This window comes from Siphateles boraxobius, unplaced genomic scaffold, assembly GCF_051911475.1.
Source record: "Siphateles boraxobius isolate OS27281-9 unplaced genomic scaffold, OSU_SipBor_1 9, whole genome shotgun sequence".
Taxonomy (NCBI): Eukaryota; Metazoa; Chordata; class Actinopteri; order Cypriniformes; family Leuciscidae; genus Siphateles; species Siphateles boraxobius.
In genome coordinates, this window is record NW_027509219.1 from 4242802 (window position 1) to 4261957 (window position 19156).

The following is a 19156-nucleotide window of genomic DNA, read 5'->3' on the forward strand; positions in this document are numbered from 1 at the left end:
TGAAAGACAGGTGCTTCATGTCTGACAAATGGATTGGCTCGAATGGGGCACCTTTCAGGGCTTCCAGAACCGTAGAAAGGTCCCACATAGGGACTGAGGGAGGTCTGGAAGGATTCAGCCTCCGAGCTCCCCTGAGGAATTGCACGACGAGGTCGTTCTTCCCCAGTGACTGGCCAGACGTCGGTTTTGCAAACGCCGCTATGGCCGCCACGTATACTTTGAGCGTGGACGGGGTTCTACCCTTATCCAGCAGCTCCTGAAGGAAGGAGAGCACTTCCGTAACCCCGCAGTCTACGGGTGAAAAGCCCTGAGCTTGACACCAGGTAGAGAACACTGACCATTTCGAGGAGTAGAGCCGTCTAGTAGACGGGGCCCTAGCCTGCGTGATCGTGTTTAACACTCCCTCCGGGAGGTTAGCGGGTACCCGTTGATGGCCCACACATGTAGGGACCATAACTCCGGGCGAGGATGCCAAATCGAGCCCTTTGCCTGAGAGAGGAGGTCTCTCCTCACCGGTATCGGCCACGGGGCAGTGCTGGCCAGCTGCATCAGGACTGGGAACCAGGTTTGGTTCGTCCATAGCGGAGCCACGAGCAGCACTGGGCATCCATTTTCCCTGATTCGTTGCAGCACTTGAGGCAGGAGCGAGACGGGGGGAAAAGCATAGAGGGGGCGTCGGGGCCATACGTGGGCCAGCGCGTCCCTGCTCTTGGAGAAAAAGTTCGGACAGTGAGCGTTTTCCTGGGACGCGAACAGGTCCACCTGCGCTCTGCCGAATGTCTCCCACAGCAGTTGGATCGTCTGCGGGTGCAGCGACCATTCCCCTGCTGGGACATTGTTTCTGGACAGTCTGTCTGGTCCCAGATTCAGGTGACCAGGCACATGCGCTGCTTTCAGTGAAAGCAGGTTGTGCTGAGCCCAGCCCAGGGAAGCGTTTCGTCAGCCTGTAAAGGCTTCGGGACCTGACGCCGCCCTGGTGATTTATGTACGCCACCACTGACATGTTATCCGACCGGACTAAGACGTGGCGGCCTTTTATCTGGGGACAAAAACGCCTTAGCGCGTTGTCTACTGCCAGCATTTCTAGACAGTTTATGTGTAGGAGCTTCTCCCGTTCTGACCACTGGCCAAAGAACGGTCTGCCCTCGAGCAGCGCTCCCCATCCCCGAGGTGGAGGCGTCCGTGGACACCACCATCACACTCGAGGGAATCCCCAGACTCACGCCTGACTGGTACCAGTCGGCTTTTTTCAAGGTTTCAGAGCCGAGACGCATTTCCTGTCGACCCTGAGGCGAAACAGACCAGCGGCCCAAGCCCCGGGCGGAACTCGTGCTTTCAGCCATAACTGCAGTGGGCGCATGCGAAGCAGGCCCAGCTGAAGTACTGAAGATGCTGAGGCCATGAGGCCCAGCATTTTCTGAAACCGTTTGAGCTGGACTATAGAGCCGCGGCGGAAGGATTTCACGGCGCGCTGAATGTTCAGTCCTCGCTCCGGCGACAGACGTGCTGTCATAGACAGCGAGTCCCTCACTGTTCCCAGAAAGGAGATTTTCTGGCTGGGAGACAGCGAACTCTTCGCCCAATTGACTGTGAGACCCAAATTCTCGAGATGCTCGAGTAATGCGGTCTTGTGTTCTATGAGCTCTGATCGTGATCGAGCTAGAATCAACCAGTCGTCCAAGTAGTTCAAAATTCGCATGCCCTGAAGTCTCAGGGGTGCGAGAGCCGCGTCCATGCACTTCGTGAATATACGGGGTGCTGGAGACAGGCCGAACGGTAGGACTGTGTATTGATATGCCTGGCCCTCGAAGGCGAATCTCAAGAATCGCCTGTGACGTGACGCAATCTGTATTTGGAAATAGGCGTCTTTCAGATCTATTGACATGAACCAGTCTCCCTGGCGCACGTGCGCGAGGATTTTGCTGGTTGTCAGCATTTTGAACTTGCGTTTCAGAAGCGCTTTGTTCAATTGTCGCAGATCTAGAATGGGTCGGAGACCCCCGTCTTTTTTCGGTACCAGAAAATATCTGCTGTATACACCCCCTTCGCTCTGAGCCTGAGATAAAGGTTCTATGGCCCCTTTGCTCAGTAGTTTCGCTATTTCGGTTCGAAGTAGATGAGATACTTCATTGTCCACCGTGGTTTCGACACGCGCCGTGCAACGGCGGGGACGTCGAGCGAACTGTAGCGAATAGCCTCTCTTTATAGTGTTCAACACCCATTCTGATACTCCGGGAAGCATTGCCCATGCATTCGCGTGGATAGCTAGAGGCAGAATGATATCCGGGCTCTGGCCGCGGCACAGCGGCGGCTGCAGAGCTTCGGTGTGCTGAGACATGAACACTGTGTTTAAAGTGCGCGAGGCGGGGGGCGCGCCGATCACGGCGGGCAGCCTGTTCGCACTCGCTTTCTCTATGACAAATTGTGGAGAGAGAACGAGCGGGACAAACCCCGTAGGGTTCAGCGTGTCTGTGAGTGAATGTGGGCGCGGGACAGCGGGCACATTTACTGCACTGAAAACACCGTTGGCTTGCGCTGACTGAATATGTGTTGGTTTCGTTTTTACAGAAACCGTGGGACATGCACTGTGTAGTGTTTGTGGGCACTGTGTCGTGGGCACATTCACTACGTTTGCACAATCGACATGAGTCAATTTTATTTGTGCTAGCCCTGAACTGTGGCGGGCTGTGTCTGTGTGTGGGAATGGGCACTGTGACGTGGGCATTCTTACAACACTCATAACACCATCGGCTATGGCCGGGACACCAGAAAATACACTCTTTATTGGATTTATCTGGGTCGCCGTAAAAATGGCGTTAATGTGCAGGCAAGCGGGCTGTGGTACCGGCTTGTTTACTGCGAAATACACTGGAACAGTCACATTGTTTGGAACTGAACGAGCGAGAGGTTTCGGTGGAGTCTGGCCGCGGCGAGACTTAAACACCGTGGGTCTTAGCTGACTGTATGTGTGTTGGTTTCGTTTTACAGAAAACGTGGCACATGCAGTGTGTAGTGTTTGTGGGCACTGGGTTGTGGGCACATTCACTACATTTAATGCACAATTGACATGAGTCGATTTCATATGTGCGAGCCCTGCACTGTGGCGGGCTGTGTTTGTGTGTAGAAATGAACACTGGGCTGTGGGCATTCTTATTACACTCAAAACACCATCGGCTGTGGCCGGAATACCAGACAATACATTGCTTATATGATTTTTCTGGGTCGCCGTGGAAACAGCATTTGTGTGCAGGCAAGCGGGCCATGGTAACAGCTTGTTTACTGCAAAATACACTGGAACAGTCACATTTTCTTGGAACTGAACGAGCGAAAAGTATCAGTGCAAGTCTGGCCGCGGCGAGACTAAATTTTATCTGCTGCGAGAGAACACGGGTCTCCCGTGCGATGGCTGTAGGTTTCGCCACTGAACCACAGGGGGAAACGACAAAAGCTTAAAATAGCGAGTCTCACTCACCATGGCAATAGCTGGCCTCCTCTACCGATGCAGCTATCTTGTCGTCACTAATGGCGGAAGCGGCGGCGCGCGGCGGCCGTTGTCCGTCAGTGAGCGACTCGATTGAAGCTGGTGAAGCTGGCGGGCGAACCGGCGAGCTTTCACGGGCTGGAGAAGGCTCGAGGACCCGCTGAATACGGCGCTTTGCGGCGCGGCACTACAGCGGGCGGGAGTGCAGACTCGGAGAGAAAATGCCAGGCAAGTCCTCAGAGTCACCATGGCAATAGTTCCACAGGAACGAAGCGTCTTCAAAAAGACGCTTGCTCTTTTAGAACAGATACAAAACAGAGATAGAGTGTGAGTCGCAGCGGCGAACACACACTCAGCAGTGAAAAGGATATGAACGCCGGAAAGCGTAGCAGGTACGGCGGCTGAAGGCGGCGAGGTGTAGGCCAGCGACTTCAGGCTCGAAGGCTCGTCCCGCAGAAGGCTTACTATCAGACGGCGCGGCTTCTCACTCCGGATCCAGCGATGCAGTAGTGCTTCGCTGAAGAGTTGAAAATCAGTTTGTATCAGCCTGTCGAGCGTATTTATAGGCCAAGGCCACGCCTATTCTGGCGGGACGCGACGAAATGGGCGCGAAGCACCCCCATTGGATGTCACGTCACGCAGGGCCTCTCTCGATAGGCTTGCTGCTGTTGCCGCAGGGCAGCCAATAGGCGCGTGAGCCGTCTTGCCTATGTCTGCACGCTGCCGCACAGCGTTTTACATTAATCAAAATTAAAGGATAATTTTTGGCTTCAATATCTCGTGGAAAAGAGGTTTTCCCCATAGCGTAAGATATTACGCAGTACGAGAGATACTCTCGTAAGAGAACGTCCTGACACACGTCCTGCGAGCTCGTGAGGCTCCGCCCTCTGGGCCGGCAGCAGCTGCTCATTTGCATTTAAAGGGATACACACTAAAACGGTGCGTTTTTCTGAGCCTCAAAAAGTGACAATTTAAAACATGCTGTAAAACATTATCTGTTGGGTATTTTGAGCTGAAACTTCACATACACACTCTGGGGACATCAGAGACTTATTTTACATCTTGTGAAAAGGGGCAAAATAGGTCCCCTTTAAACTCAATCAGGTGACAGAATGAGTTCAGTTCTCCTCTAGCTCACGAACGAACATGGTGTCATTATGATTCATCACGCTGAGCTAAAGCTGACCATAGGGTATGTGTGAAGGACCTGTCTGGTTCTTTTGGTCTCTGCTGTGGATCTGTGCCAACAAGGCCTTCACAGGGGGATTGTTTAGTAGACACAGTCTCTGCTGACATTCAGGGCTGTGTTGTGGTCGTGTCTAGGTGCGGGTCCATTTGATCTGGATACGGACCAGATTCCGCTGACTACGGTATCCTCGGGATAAGGATGAGACAGACAGACTAATATTAGCGTAGATGCCATTCTTCTTACGACGTATCAAGTATCGGGTGTTATGGGAAGTGTTCCCGGTTACGGCTGACCTAGATTATCTAACCTAACATTTTTTTAACTGATCTGAATAATGGAAATTGATAATGTTCTATGTGTTTGCCAGGTTAAAGAGATGTTTTTAGTCTAGATTTAAACTGACAGAGTGTGTCTGCTTATCTAACAAGGCTAGGAAGACTATTTCAGAGTTTGGGTGCTAAGGAAAAGGATCTACCGCCTGAGTGTGAAGGTTAATATAGCAGAGCAATAGCACAGCTATATATAACATATTTAAATCCACACAACATAATGCAAGACATTTCAGTTCAAAAGAGGACAGATGTTTGGTGCATGTCTCGCTGGCTCATCTTTGATCAGGACAGCAAGTTTTTGTGATGTATCGAGTGCCACAGTATTCAGGGTAATGTTGGCATACCTCCATAGGATGAACCACAACCACATGATGCAAGAAGAAGCTGTCTGAAAGAGATGTTCTGGTACTAACCCGGATTGTGTCCAAAAAACATAAATCCAAAGCGGCCCAACTCACCGCAGAATTAAATGCACACCTTGACTCTCCTATTTCCACCAAAACTGTTCATAAGGACTCAATCACGGTCGGCTGCTATAGACAAACCTGTGGTCACTCACTCAGCCAAATGTTAGTTTCAATGGTGCCAGCAGTGCAAATTTTGGGCTGTGGACAATGTGAAACATGAACTGTTCTCTGATGAGTCCAGAGTGAAGCACGGGGTTGATCAGTGATATTGGACTGCAATATCATGGTATTCTGTGCTTGATGGATGGATCACTTCCAAAGACTACCAATCCTTTCTGGAGGATCATGTGCACCTATTGTTCAAACATTGTACCCTGAATGGGGTGCAGTGTATCAGCATGATAATGAACCAATACACACAACAAGAGGAAAACGTTATCCTCCACCAGCATCACACAGGGACCCTGCCACTGTTCTGGAAGAGGAATGGCTCAGAATCCCTCTGGTCACTGTGAAGGATTTGTATCAGTCGTCCCCAAGACGAATTGATGCTGTTTTGGCCACAAAAGGCCGCACTCACCATACTAATCAATTATTGTGGTCTTAAACCAGGTGTTTCAGTTTTTATAGTCCAAACCCTATATGCCTATACAGTACATAAGCCTACACCTATTAAATTCCTGACTAAATCATTACTATACATTTTTACAAATCTGACAAACATATTTTACTTCTGACTTAATGATGGCTTTTATAACTTGTTTTATTACATGGCTCTGTGGAATGCTTGATTCTGATTGGTCATCCTGTGGAATGTTATTGCTCGATAACAACTGCTGAAAACAGATAACAGGCTCATCCGGGTTACTGAAATCAGCAGCGCTATAGACAATAAGGTCTATATGCTTGCTAGGAAAGTTTTTTCTTCGTGGAAGTTTTGCTTTTGGTGAGCTAATAAAATATTTGTAAATACTTACAATTATTTCATACAAAACGCAGCTGCTACCATTTTGTGACTATTCTTTGCACATGGTGGGATTAGGCTATAGGATAACAAAAAGGTACAAATTTAAAACGGTTTAATCTCTGATCAATATCTCTTATCTAAATAATTATTTATGTGGCGAAATTCTGTGTAATAAGTGGTATGACTTTAGCGTATCCCTTAAATGTCCATCTTTGAACTTGCCGCGCTAGCAACTGCTCTCTTAGAGACGGAGACGGACTTTTGATTTGAGCGCGGCGACTTCTCCACCGGGGGGGGGGGGGGGGGAGGGGGGGGGGGGAGACGGAGACGTACTTTTGATTTGAGCGCGGCGACTTCTCCAACGGGGGGGCGGACGGACTTTTTACTTGAGCTCGGCGTCTTCTAAGGGCCCCCCCTGCCTCGGGCCCTGGGTACTCGGTACCCCTTTTCCCCCCGCTACCACGCCCCTGCCCGTAATAGCGTTTTTTTATAAACATTATTTATATGCGTTCCTCCCCTAGCCTACTCTGATATCCCCTGCTAATGTCTTAATTAGATCTTTCTATTAGTCAAGTATCCATTTAAAAGTTCATTAAAAGTTCTCATGATCTCATGAGAAAACAATTTTTTTATCTAGCAATTTCATATTAAATCTTTCGATTTGATTCGTAGACAGAAACGTTCGATAGAAAAAGCACGAGCTCCATCACACTCTCAATGCTGATTTATACTTCTGCGTTGGACCTATGCCGGAGCTTCTCCGCTAGGCTACGCGCTGGTTTTCGTTTATACTTCAACTTCTTGTTGTCCGCATTGACGTGCAATTACACATGCAGAGGGAGCATGTGAAACCCGAGGGAGGGATTCTAGTTGACCAATCACAGCGCTCGCGGTCCGGGTACAATTGATGCGTTGTTAGATTTATGGAGAGGTGCACGTCAGGGTACACTGTATGCTACGTGTGCTACACACATCCTACGACGTAGCTACGCAGTGAGTTAGACGCAGAAATATAAATTGGGCTTCAGTGGACCGTGAGCATATCAGGAAACTTTGATTGAGTTTGTTCAAATTGATTTGTTAGATTGTTGTTGGTTAATGTTCACAATTTATTATTAGCAACTTTAATTAATATATTTTCAGCCTAAATTGCTCACTTTAACATAGGCCTACAGTGTTTGTTACTGACAGACTAATTAGCCTATTAAGTTAGAGTGTTATCATAAAAACTGGTAGCTTACTGTAGCTTACTTTAAAGTAGGCTACAATGCAAGACACTTGATGTGAATAATTTCAGGGAAGAGAGTACAATGTAATCATTTAGGAGTTTCCGTCACTGGACTCATCTATTAGCTTTAAAGGAGTCATTTCCGACAGCAGCCTTTATCAGACTGAGGTGTTGGAATGCAGCAGCCATTCTTCACATTACTGGCATGTCAAACTTTTAGGTATAAAAGAGCTTCAAGAGGCTCAACTGAGAGTATACAGACAACGACACAGAGAAGACGAACAGCAAAAAAAGTCAGGAAAGATGAAATCGTTTGACATTCCTCTAGTCTGCCTTATCTTACTCTTCAGCGTTCAGCTCACGGGCGCATTCCCGCTACAAAACTCAGCCTTAACCACAGAGGACATGGATGTATTAAAGGTAAGAACAAAATCAGGAATAAGAGAGAGAGAGAGAGAGAGAGAGGGAGAAAACTTGCTTAATAATGCTCGCACTAACAGTGACTAATGAGCCACGATTTCAGTTTCTTCTACAGAGACTGGAAGAGTCCATTCCTTCGTCTTCTAAAGACCAAATACTGGCGGAAGTGGAAGAAGAAGCGGCACGTGAAGAAACCATCGTTGAACCTTATCCCAAGACTGACATGAGAGGCTATCTGTCTGCTCGGGACTTGAGGACAGTCCGACAGGACTCCAAGAGATTCTCTGGGTGTTTCGGGAACAGACTAGACAGAATCGGTTCCATGTCGTCCCTGGGATGTAACACTGTCCGGCGCTCAGGTAACGACTTCATTCACGACCTCTTAAAATACTGACTCAATATAATGGTATGATGGTTCTCTAACTTGCACTTGTCTCTATTTTTCTCTTTATTCAGGTCTTAAGAAGAAGTGAAGTCTTAATGATTAGCAGCTTCTATACTGTAAACATTGAAACTGTGCAGTTGTTACTTACTTGATCTGACCTTACAATTACTTTTTTTTTTTTGTAACCTAGTGCATTCAGGTGGATTCAGTCATAATGAATAATTATGTTAACTTAAATTTAGATGTTACCATTTGAAGCATGTTTTAGGTTACCTGACAAAATATTTGTATAGTGTTATTATCTGTAACAGACTCCAAAAATGTTCTTAACTATGCATATTTATTAATTAAATTATTTAAATAGTGGAGTTATATATTTATATGCATCTTTAATTTAATTGTCAGTCAAATCAGTTGTACAAGCCCTCTTTAATATACAATAAATGTTTACACATGCCTTGGTTTTGGAAATCTTTCATTCTTATTCAATTTTTTTTTCTTTAAGAACCCATGCATATGTAGAAAGAGTTTCCCAATACATAATCAAGATTTAAATCATAATGTGATGAGGTTATATTGAACTCTGGTCTGCTTTCTTTAATAGCCTAATTATAATAATAATTTTTATTTATAAAGCACTTTTCCCAAGCTCAAGGTCACTGAAAGATATAGTTCTTTACAAGTACTATAGTTTAAAGGGATTGATAATGTTCTTAGCCTGACAAAAACAGCAATACAGTGATCAAACTGTCCATGGAGTCCACTCTCATGCCATCATTATCAATGCAACCTGTTTTAGCACCATGGAGAGCTACACCACCTCATATTATTAAATATCATAATCCTGACTACTATAATTTAGACCTATGTCGTCACAAGGTTTGACGGCGAAATTGAGAACAAAGAGTCTTGCAGTTGACGTTGTTAAAGACCCCCTGTGGTGAAATTTTAAGATTTTAATGTTGTTTCTATGTCTATGCTGTGTTTTTAATGTGCTTTAAGACAAACCATGTCCAAAGTTCTGTCAACACCATTGCTGAGTATTTTCTCCGTAAAACCGCAGTGAAGGAGGGGGGTATTTTTCTTAATAATATACCCGTTATTAGTAAGGATACTTTGTTTTAGAAGGTAGACTGAGATGGCGAACATGGTTTGTGTAACATTAGCAACACATTATTAGATGTTTAATAACGTAGTCGGGCAAAAGGCTAATCATATTAATTACCGCCGAAATGTGTTCGATGTTGTAGAGAGCTATACATAAAACGGATTACTATTCTGATACATCGACTTGTATAAGCCTGAATAATTCACTCTTCCACTTGCCATTGTGCAGCAGTACAGTATAAAGTTGAGCAGTGGATTAGGTATTCTGAGCTTGAGTGATTGAGTGGAGGCAGGGCTAATTTGCATATACATGGCTCCACCTATAGTCAAGTCATGTCAAGTCTAGTCACCTTCATTTATATAGCGCTTCTTACAATACACATTGTTTCAAAGCAGCTTTACAGAGATAACAGGAAAAAAATGCAAAAAAGTTTTTTTTCCTGAAGAAAATAGCATTACAGTCCAGGTTAAGTAAGTTCAGTGATGGTTCATTTTTGTTGTAAAAAAGTTATTAATTTAGTTAATTTATATATATAGCCGCGCTGGGAAAAAACGCAATGTCATCGTCCAGCTCAGTTCAGTTCTCATATGATGGAGTTCTCAGGCAAATCAATAATATTGTGGAATATTAAATTAAATGTCCCCAACTAAGCAAGCCAAAAGCCAAAGGTGACAAAGGCAGAATGAAGCAAGGGTGTGGAGTAATATTCAAGCTATTTTAAGGCATTAAGACGTTTTTTCACAAGAATTAAAAAAATAAATAAATATGTAACTAAATATGGAAAAACAGATTTATTTAACCAACCGGTTGTCCTCCAAACCAAAATTGACAAGTCGGACAAGTTGTCACATGTACAAATCATAAATTAAAATTTATGTTGGCCAAAACGGGTTGATATTTTCTTGTACATTGCATGTTTTTCTTTTTTTTTCCTGATTTTCTTTTTTCAGAATTGTTCTATTGTTTAATACATTTGAAATATGGACATTTTAAATACTTTACATATTATTAATGTGTTCTATATTTGTATTTATATGATATTATATTATATTAAGTACATATATCAGGGTATTGCCTGTCACAGTAAACCTTTTTTGTTGTCAAGCCCTCAAAGTACATTGACCTTATCCAAATTTTCCCTTAAGTAAAATATTTGATAAATTTTGCCTCCGTCTTACCAGTCAGCCACTATCACTCTATATTTTACATTGCCTTCTGTATTAAAATGTGTCTATTAACCTGTTAAGAGAAAATAATTTAGTTTAGTTTAGCTTGCACAACAGGGGTAAAAGTAAAGGTGTATTTTTATTTACTGTTTTCCATAAAGTCATCTTCCCAGTCAACATCAGTGGGCTATATATAGACCATCATCTGCTTTAACCCCCTATGGTATACTTTTGTATCAGTTCTGAGGTGATGCAGAACCATGTGAGACACTTGTGTAGCGGATGCATTCCCCATGATGCCTGAAGTCACTGTTTGTGTCCGAGTTACCAGACCCAACACAGATCAGGAGTTCTCCAGCAAGGCACCTCACACTGCACCAAACAGCCACTTAAAAGGAAATCTAGTCCAGGAACGTTATCAGAGATGAGGTGTTGGAATGCACTTCACACAGTTTACAAAGATGACAGTCAACTGTCCCTATAAAGAGTGAAGCAGGCAGACGGCCAGTTCAGAGGGCAAGAAGCAGGATCCAGAGGAACCCAGAGATGATCAGAGAACTCATTCTTACAGGACTACTGGTCCTGCTTTGGCACCAGATGGATGTACAAGCGCATACATTGAGCAGACACAGTTCTGCCAGCAACATGGCCAAGCTGAAGGTATTTCTGCTTTGAACCCCTTTTCTTAAAAACCAAGAGAACTTGCTGTGAAATCAGATCGTTTGGATCTGTTTACTCATAAAGGCCTTGAATTAATTGAGATTTATTGTGAGCTAAACAGTCAAGAAACTACATTCTTGAAAATAAAGGTGCGTGAAGAAACTTTAAAATCCACAGAACCTTTCCATTGCACAAAAGGTTCTTTAAAAGTGGGGGGGAAAGGCTCTTTAGATTATCAAAATGTACTTAGAAAAAAAAACAGTAACACTTTTTTTGATGGTCGCTTTTGAACATTCTACTAACTAGAAGTAACGTTGCAACTACATGTTAACTAACTCTCAGTAGAGTATTAGTAGACTGTCTGCTTAATATCTGCGAACTAATAATTGTAATGCTCCTCCAACAGACATTCTACTGACTATAAGTAACTTTGTAACTACACGTCCACTTATTCTAACCCTAACCCAACCAGTCTACTAATACTCTACTGACACTATAATGAGAGTTAGTAAACATGTAGTTGCAAAGTTACTTATAGTCAAACAGAATGTTAAAGGGACCATCAAATAACTCTCGTTAGAGTATTAGTACACTGTTAGTAGACCATCATATTAGGGTTAGTGGTTAGGGTTCGAGTGAATGGGTTGACGTAGTTTCAGAGTTACTTATAGTCAGTAGAATGTCTGTTGGGGAGCATCAAAATAAAGTGTTAGCAGATATTAAGCAGACAATCTACTAATACTCTAATGAGAGATAGTTAACATGTAGTTATAATTAGTAGAATGTCGGAAGTGGACCATTGAAATAAAGTAACCAAAATGGTTAATATGGGATCACTGCAAAACCCCCAATGGAACCTTTATTTTTTTAAGAGTGATATTATCCGCATGCAAATAATATTAAAGTCACTGAATCAGTTATATAGATTTTAAGAGAAGAACATATTTCAATGGAAATGCTATTATATTCAACTCAGTTTACTCTGTGCTGCTCAACCAGAGCTTATTGCAGCAGTTTGAGGAGGCCCTGGCCACAGAAGACAGAGTCTTAGATTATGAAGACAGCAACACCATGCTGGAGCAGAGCCCCGCTTCCACGTCCTGGAACAGAGACAGAGAGGACGAAGCAGCTCCAGCGGAGGACACCAACCTCCCAGATGGATTGGAGACACAGAGAAATCGCCTTTTAGATCTTCTCATGTCCATCCGGAGCAAAAGCCTTTCTGGCTGTTTTGGGGGAAGGCTGGATCGCATAGGGTCATCCAGCACCCTCGGGTGCAACTCTAAAAAAGGTTAGCTACGACGACTGAATACAGTGACATTAAAATAACCATATATTTGTATGGTATATAAATTATTTTACATGTGGATAGTTGTCCATGAACTTTTTTCATATAAAATAAGGTTTCTGGATTAAAATTTACATTTAGAAAGTATATTTAAATCTATTTTCCCCGAATTTTCCCCAATTTCCAATTACCTTTGCCTAAAGTCATTTTTATGGTTCTGTGGCGTGACAAAGAAAAAGTACAATTAGGCTATTTCATGTGCACTGTAAGAAAATTATCTGTAGGAAAAAAAAGATACTGGTAATTTTCTGCCAGGACATTATCCGTTCATTTTCCAGACATTTCCTTTAACCATGTAAAACAGCTGTGCAAAATTAAAACGGAAAATTACATTACATTGCCCAATGTATCCGACCTTTTCTGTTATTTTCCAATGTTTCTGGGCTCATAAAAACTGCATGGGTAGTAATTATGGTGAACATGGAAATTTAATTTGTAGGAGTATAAAAATGAAAGAAAAGTGTATGTTAAACTGAAACTGTGTGAGATATTTAAACATGAAAACTAATGTAAAATGTGGAAATGAAATATCTGCTTTATATTATCTGGTGGTTGATATATTTATTATGTACAAGTAGTTGAGTGATAATCGGAGTGTTGAAATACATACAGTATATGGTATAATCATTAATGCTTTACTCATTCTGCATTCATTTATGATGTTTATGACATTCACTGTAAAAGATATCTAACCTCCCAACTCAAAATTTTCTAGTGACTGATCACATCTAAATTTTTCAATTAGCCCAAGTGAAATTCTGCAAATTGATAAAAATTAAATGTGCAGAATTTCACTTGGGCCAACTGAAAAATTTAGATGTGATCAGTCACTAGAAATCTTTGAGTTGGGAAGGTTAGAATTTTTTTTCCAGTGTTTGAATACTCCTGCTGGTGTTTTAATATCCCTGCTGGCTTTATCTAAGTAGCACTTCTGTTATTCTTTTTGTGTGTCACACATTTCTACAGCTTAAACTGTACTTCGAAATAAAATGTAAAACACATGTTGTTTTTGTTTCAAGAACGGGATGTTTATATCCCAGGTTGTAAGGTTTTTGAGGTGTAGTATTGAATGCTAATAAAATCGTGGTTTAAAAAATATTTAAATTCTAGTATTCCTTTAACAGTGAAGCACACAAACTCAACGGCTAACATTGAAACAGAGAAGCTCACCGTCAACCCCTTTCCCTCATTCAAAGGAATCTACGTTGTGACTCATTTAACACCCACACCATCTCTTCTAATGGCCATTATCAGACTCATTACAGGACACACTATAATGAGTGGAACAGCTGCAGGTGGTTATTACTCCTGAGCTTATCAACACCTGCCCTAAGCCTTACAAAATACAGCCATGTCAGCTTTAATCCTATTACACAAGCTCGACGGGGTCTCTCCTGATTGCATGCATAATGCCTCCATTTCAGCAGTGGACGGCTCTCATTAGAAACTTCAGATCTCCTCCGTGAGTGCGTCACATAGGCCTTCTCACAAACTGTCAGAGCCTGATTTCTCTGGTCTAGTGTGAATACAGTTAGATAGATGACAAGAGATGACATTCTCTCCGACAAGAGAATGAGCGAGTCCAGACCTTCATATCCTCCAATTAGACGAGCGCTCCTCTTGGGAATCTCATGTCGTTCCTGAAGGTGAGGATTGGTGTTAGCCAGCGGGTTAATCCACTACACTGAGAGATAAAGTGGCAGATATGATGTATGACCATAGGCAAAATGTCCTCCAGGCGGCAGACAATCATTTTTATACTTTCATATACACTTACTGGGTAGAGCTGTCAGTACAGGACTTTTCACCCACTGGTGGACAATCATTTTTATACTTTCTTGTACTTTTAATGGGTAGTCCACTGTCAGGATAGGGTTTTTTACCCACTGACCTGAAAAGGGATGAAGGGATTGACAGGAGTATGTATATGGTCAATTCAGCTATTGAGATGACTGTCAAAAAGTGACTCAATTCCACCATATGCTGTCGTTTCTTCAGCTTATGGGCACTTTTGATTCTGTTGACTTTTATAAAATGAAAACACACTTTTCACACTTCATTAATTTATTGCATTTGTCCACTAACATTGTCAATGGATACTGATACATTATTTACAATATATATAACAATTATGTTAGTGACAGTGATGGAAATGAATGACAACATAATTTTGTGGGGAATAAAATGTCATGGCTAGAATTTTATATTTTACAAATAATAATAAGGTTAAGTTTAATTGAGATTTTAGTCAGTGACAAATTATATTAGCTACTCTAATTTACTTTTTCTGTATATAGCTAGAATTTTCAAACTTTATTTTCACTCTTTTTACATAATTTGACAAAAATGCAGCTTTATTGGATTTTCCTTTGTCTTCCTCTCAAATCGGACTTTATATTTAATTTCAAGCATGTTCACTGACAATATTGGCACCTTGGTAAAAAAAAGTACAGACTTTTGAAAAAGGTTGAGGTAAAATTGTTGATGGAAATGATGCCACAAATGCAAGGCAGTTTTTTAGATCATCATATAGTTTTAAACATATACTAGGCTTATTCATTTTTTTGTAATGATTTTCATAGTTTAAGATTGAAAGTCTGTTTCTGGTACAATAATAAAATCTATACATAAAAGGCATTTCAAAAACAGCAAAAATAAAGTCAGTTAATATGACACCAATATATATATATATATATATATATATATATATATATATATATATATATATAAACACACACACACATGCACACTACAGGTGAAACTTGAAAAATTAGAATATCGTGCAAAAGTTTATTCATTTCAGTAATTCAACTTAAAAGGTGAAACTAATATATTATATAGACTTATTACATGCAAAGTCAGATATTTCAAGCCTTTATTTGTAATAATTTGGATGATTTAGGCTTAAAGCTGAGGAGTTATGGAGGACCAGGATGCTTCAATAGACGCCTTCAGCTCTTCTGCATTGTTCGATATCATGTCTCTCATTTCTCTCTTGGCAGTGCCCCATAGATTCTCTATAGGGTTCAGGTCAGGCGAGTTTTCTGGCCAATAAAGCCCAGTAATCCCTTGGTCATTGAACCAGGTTTTGGTACTTTTGGCTGTGTGGGCAGGTGCCAAGTCCTGCTGGAAAATGCAGTCAGCATCTCCATAAAGCTTGTCTACTGAAGGAAGTAAAAAGTGCTCTAAAATGTCCTGGTAGACGGCTGCGATTGACTCTGGACTTAATAAAGCACAGTGGACCAACACCAGCTGTTGACATGGCTTCCCAAACCAACAGACTGTTGAAACTTCACACTGGACTTCAAGCATCTTGGATTGTGTGCCTCTCCATTCTTCCCCCAGACTCTGGGACCTTGATTTCCAAATGAGATGCAAAATTTGCTCTCATCAGAAAAGAGGACTTTGGACCACGGAGCAATGGACCAGTTATTTTTTTTCTTCAGCCCAGGTAAGACGCTTCTGACGTTGTTTGTTGTTCAGGAGCGGCTTGACAAGAGGAATACAGCATTTGAAGCCCATGTCCAGGATCCGTCTGTGTGTGGTGGCTCTGGATGCAGTAACTCCAGTCCTTGTGAAGCTCCCCCAAACATTTGAATGGCCTTTTCCTCTCCAGGCTGCGGTCATCCCTGCTGCTTGTGCACCTTTTTCTTCCACACTTTTCCCTTCCACTTAACTTTTTTTATTAATGTGCTTTGATACAGCACTTTGAGTACATCCAACTCCTTTTGCAATTACCTTTTGAGGCTTTCCCTCTTTGTGGAGGGTGTCAATGATGATTTTCTGCACAACTGTCTGGTCAGCAGTCTTCCCCATGATTGTGAATCCCACTGAACCAGACTGAGAGACCATTCAAAGGCTCAGGAACCCTTTGCAGGTGCTTTGCATTAATTAGCTGATTAGAGTGTGACACTTTGAGCCTACAATACGTAACCTTTTCACAATATTCTAATTTTCTGAGATTTTGAATTTGGGGTTTTCATAAGCTGTAAACCATGATGTAAAATCATAACAAATAAAGGCTTGAAATATCTCACTTTCCATGTAATGAGTCTATATAATATATTAGTTACACCTTTTAAGTTGAATTACTGAAATAAATGAACTTTTGCACGATATTCATTTTTCGAGTTTCACCTATATATATATATATTTTTAATATTATTTATATATGGATTTTAAAGGATAGTGAAGGGGATGTATGTGTGCGTGTGTGTGTGTATGAAGGGGAAGCAGTGCAGCGTACATAGGAACTTCTTCAATACTGTTTGCAAAGCATCCCAGGAACTATCTTGAGATAATGGCTGAGAATTTGAAATCTAGACAAAGCAGCTTCTCTTTTATATTCTAAGATTTATATCTTATATTCTCTTGTAAGATTATATTTGATTGAAATCTGCATTCATGAACTAGAATAACACCACATAGAGTCTGAATCTTGTCAAGAAAAGTCTGTGTCAGTGACATATTGAAAAAAACAACTTTGTGAAAGATTGGAAACCTGTAAAAGAATTGAAAATGTGCACAAGTCCACGAACATGTTGCCTCCCTTATTCACCATGAATTCATTGTTAGTACAAAAGCACAGATGTGAACTGGAATGAAAGCAAAATGACAACGTCCTAATTTGCCATTGAGGAAAGCCACAATTAGCTCTCAACATTTTATAAGCTGTTTCCTTGGTGGAAATCATATCTGTGCTGAAATAGTCCATGTCCGACACATCAGCCTACATTAGGAGGTTTGATGCATGTGTCAGAGTGTGTTTAACTCCATACACTCGGCCGTGAAGAACTTAATGAATCCGCCACTGAGCTCGACTGTGAATATGACTGACTGAAAAGCAGGTGCAGGGACTCTTTATTCATGTCAAACTGCTCAGTCCTGCTAATAAGTGCCTTTTCATGTACTCATCATACACGTCTTAATACTGGATAGTACATAAAACTCACATTGTATATACTGTAGATGGAAATCATGTGATTTATTGCTATATCACAATTAAGTGATTTTTAAATAGTTTCACTACATTGATTTGAGCAGATGTTGCCATGTCCATGTGTTTCTTCATTTCTATCTCCCTCTAATGGAAATAATTCGAAGAAAATATGCATACTTTTTTACTAATAGTCAATTTATCGTCAAGTTTTGCCTTTGTCACTCCTCAATATAATTTTGTATAGTATTATTCATTTAACTAAGTCATTTCCTTAATGCCATCATCCTCCAGAAAGTGACAGTGTTGCATTAGTGATCAATTGAAAATATATATTAAAATGAAAAGGTTATATATATATATATATATATATATATATATATATATATATATATATATAAATAATAGAACCCCATTACTGTTTTTACAGTATTTTGATTAAATAAATGCAGCCTTGGTAAGAATTAAAGACCTGCTTAGAGTCTTACCAACCAGAAACTTTTAAATGGTAGTGTATTTGTATATGCCGATCTAGGGCCATTTTAGTACAGTGAACTCATTGTCATGTTCAAGAAACCAATTTGAAATGATTTGAGCTTTGTGACATGGTGCATTATCCTGCTGGAAGTAGCCATCAGAGGATGGGTACCAGGTGGCCATAAAGGGATGGACATGGTCAGAAACAATGCTCAGGTAGGCCGTGGCATTGAAACGATGCCCAATTGGCAGTAAGGGGCCTAAAGTGTGCCAAGAAAATATCCCCCACACCATTACACCACCACCACCACCAGCCTGCACAGTGGTAACAAGGCATGATGGATCCATGTTCTCATTCTGTTTACGCCAAATTCTGACTCCACCATCTGAATGGCTCAACAGAAATCGAGACTCATCAGACCAGGCAACATTTTTCCAGTCTTCAACTGTCCAATTTTGGTGAGCTCTTGCAAACTGTAGCCTCTTTTTCCTATATGTAGTGGAGATGAGTGGTACCCGGTGGGGTCTTCTGCTGTTGTAGCCCATCTGCCTCAGGGTTGTGCGTGTTGTGGCTTCACAAATGCTTTGCTGCATACCTCGGTTGTAACAAGTGGTTATTTCAGTCAAAGTTGCTCTTCTATCAGCTTGAATCAGTCGGCCCATTCTCCTCTGACCTCTAGCATCAACAAGGCATATTCACCCACAGGACTGCCGCATACTGGATGTTTTTCCTTTTTCACACCATTCTTTGTAAACCCTAGAAATGGTTGTGTGTGAAAATCCCAGTAACTGAGCAGATTGTGAAATACCCAGACCGGCCCGTCTGGCACCAACAATCATGGCACGCTCAAAATTGCTTAAATCGCGTTTCTTTCCCATTCTGACATTCAGTTTGGAGTTCAGGAGATTGTCTTGACCAGGACCACACCCCTAAAAGCATTGAAGCAATTGCCATGTGATTGGTTGATTAGATAATTGCATTAATGAGAAATTGAACAGGTGTTCCTAATAATCCTTTAGGTGAGTGTATATATGTCTGTCTACTAGAGGAT

At 41.8% G+C, this 19156-nt stretch overlaps 2 protein-coding genes across 3 annotated transcripts; both read left to right on the forward strand.

The window, feature by feature from the left end:
• The first annotated feature begins 7842 nt into the window (after nucleotides 1–7842).
• On the forward strand, nucleotides 7843–8804 carry nppb (natriuretic peptide B). Of its 2 annotated transcripts, XM_077224337.1 has the most exons (3): nucleotides 7843–8024; nucleotides 8128–8383; nucleotides 8481–8797. In XM_077224337.1, exons 1-3 carry the CDS (start codon nucleotides 7908–7910, stop codon nucleotides 8495–8497), a joined length of 390 nt encoding a protein of 129 aa, XP_077080452.1. In that variant the 5' UTR covers nucleotides 7843–7907; the 3' UTR covers nucleotides 8498–8797. The 2 variants fall into 2 exon arrangements, with proteins under 2 accessions (XP_077080452.1, XP_077080451.1); XM_077224336.1 differs by having other exon boundaries at nucleotides 8128–8804.
• Nucleotides 8805–11175: 2371 nt separating this feature from the next.
• Nucleotides 11176–13787, forward strand: nppa (natriuretic peptide A). Its single transcript, XM_077224600.1, has 2 exons — nucleotides 11176–11343; nucleotides 12343–13787. Exons 1-2 carry the CDS (start codon nucleotides 11230–11232, stop codon nucleotides 12637–12639), a joined length of 411 nt encoding a protein of 136 aa, XP_077080715.1. The 5' UTR covers nucleotides 11176–11229; the 3' UTR covers nucleotides 12640–13787.
• The last annotated feature ends 5369 nt before the right edge of the window (nucleotides 13788–19156 follow it).

Excerpts from the sequence above, each read along its gene's own strand:
- nppb (XM_077224336.1), top strand. The coding sequence starts at position 7,908 with ATGAAATCGTTTGACATTCCTCTAGTCTGCCTTATCTTACTCTTCAGC. Across the intron at positions 8,025-8,127 it reads AGGACATGGATGTATTAAAG|TTTCTTCTACAGAGACTGGA; the intron begins GTAAGAACAAAA and ends CCACGATTTCAG.
- nppa (XM_077224600.1), top strand. The coding sequence starts at position 11,230 with ATGATCAGAGAACTCATTCTTACAGGACTACTGGTCCTGCTTTGGCAC. Across the intron at positions 11,344-12,342 it reads GCAACATGGCCAAGCTGAAG|AGCTTATTGCAGCAGTTTGA; the intron begins GTATTTCTGCTT and ends CTGCTCAACCAG.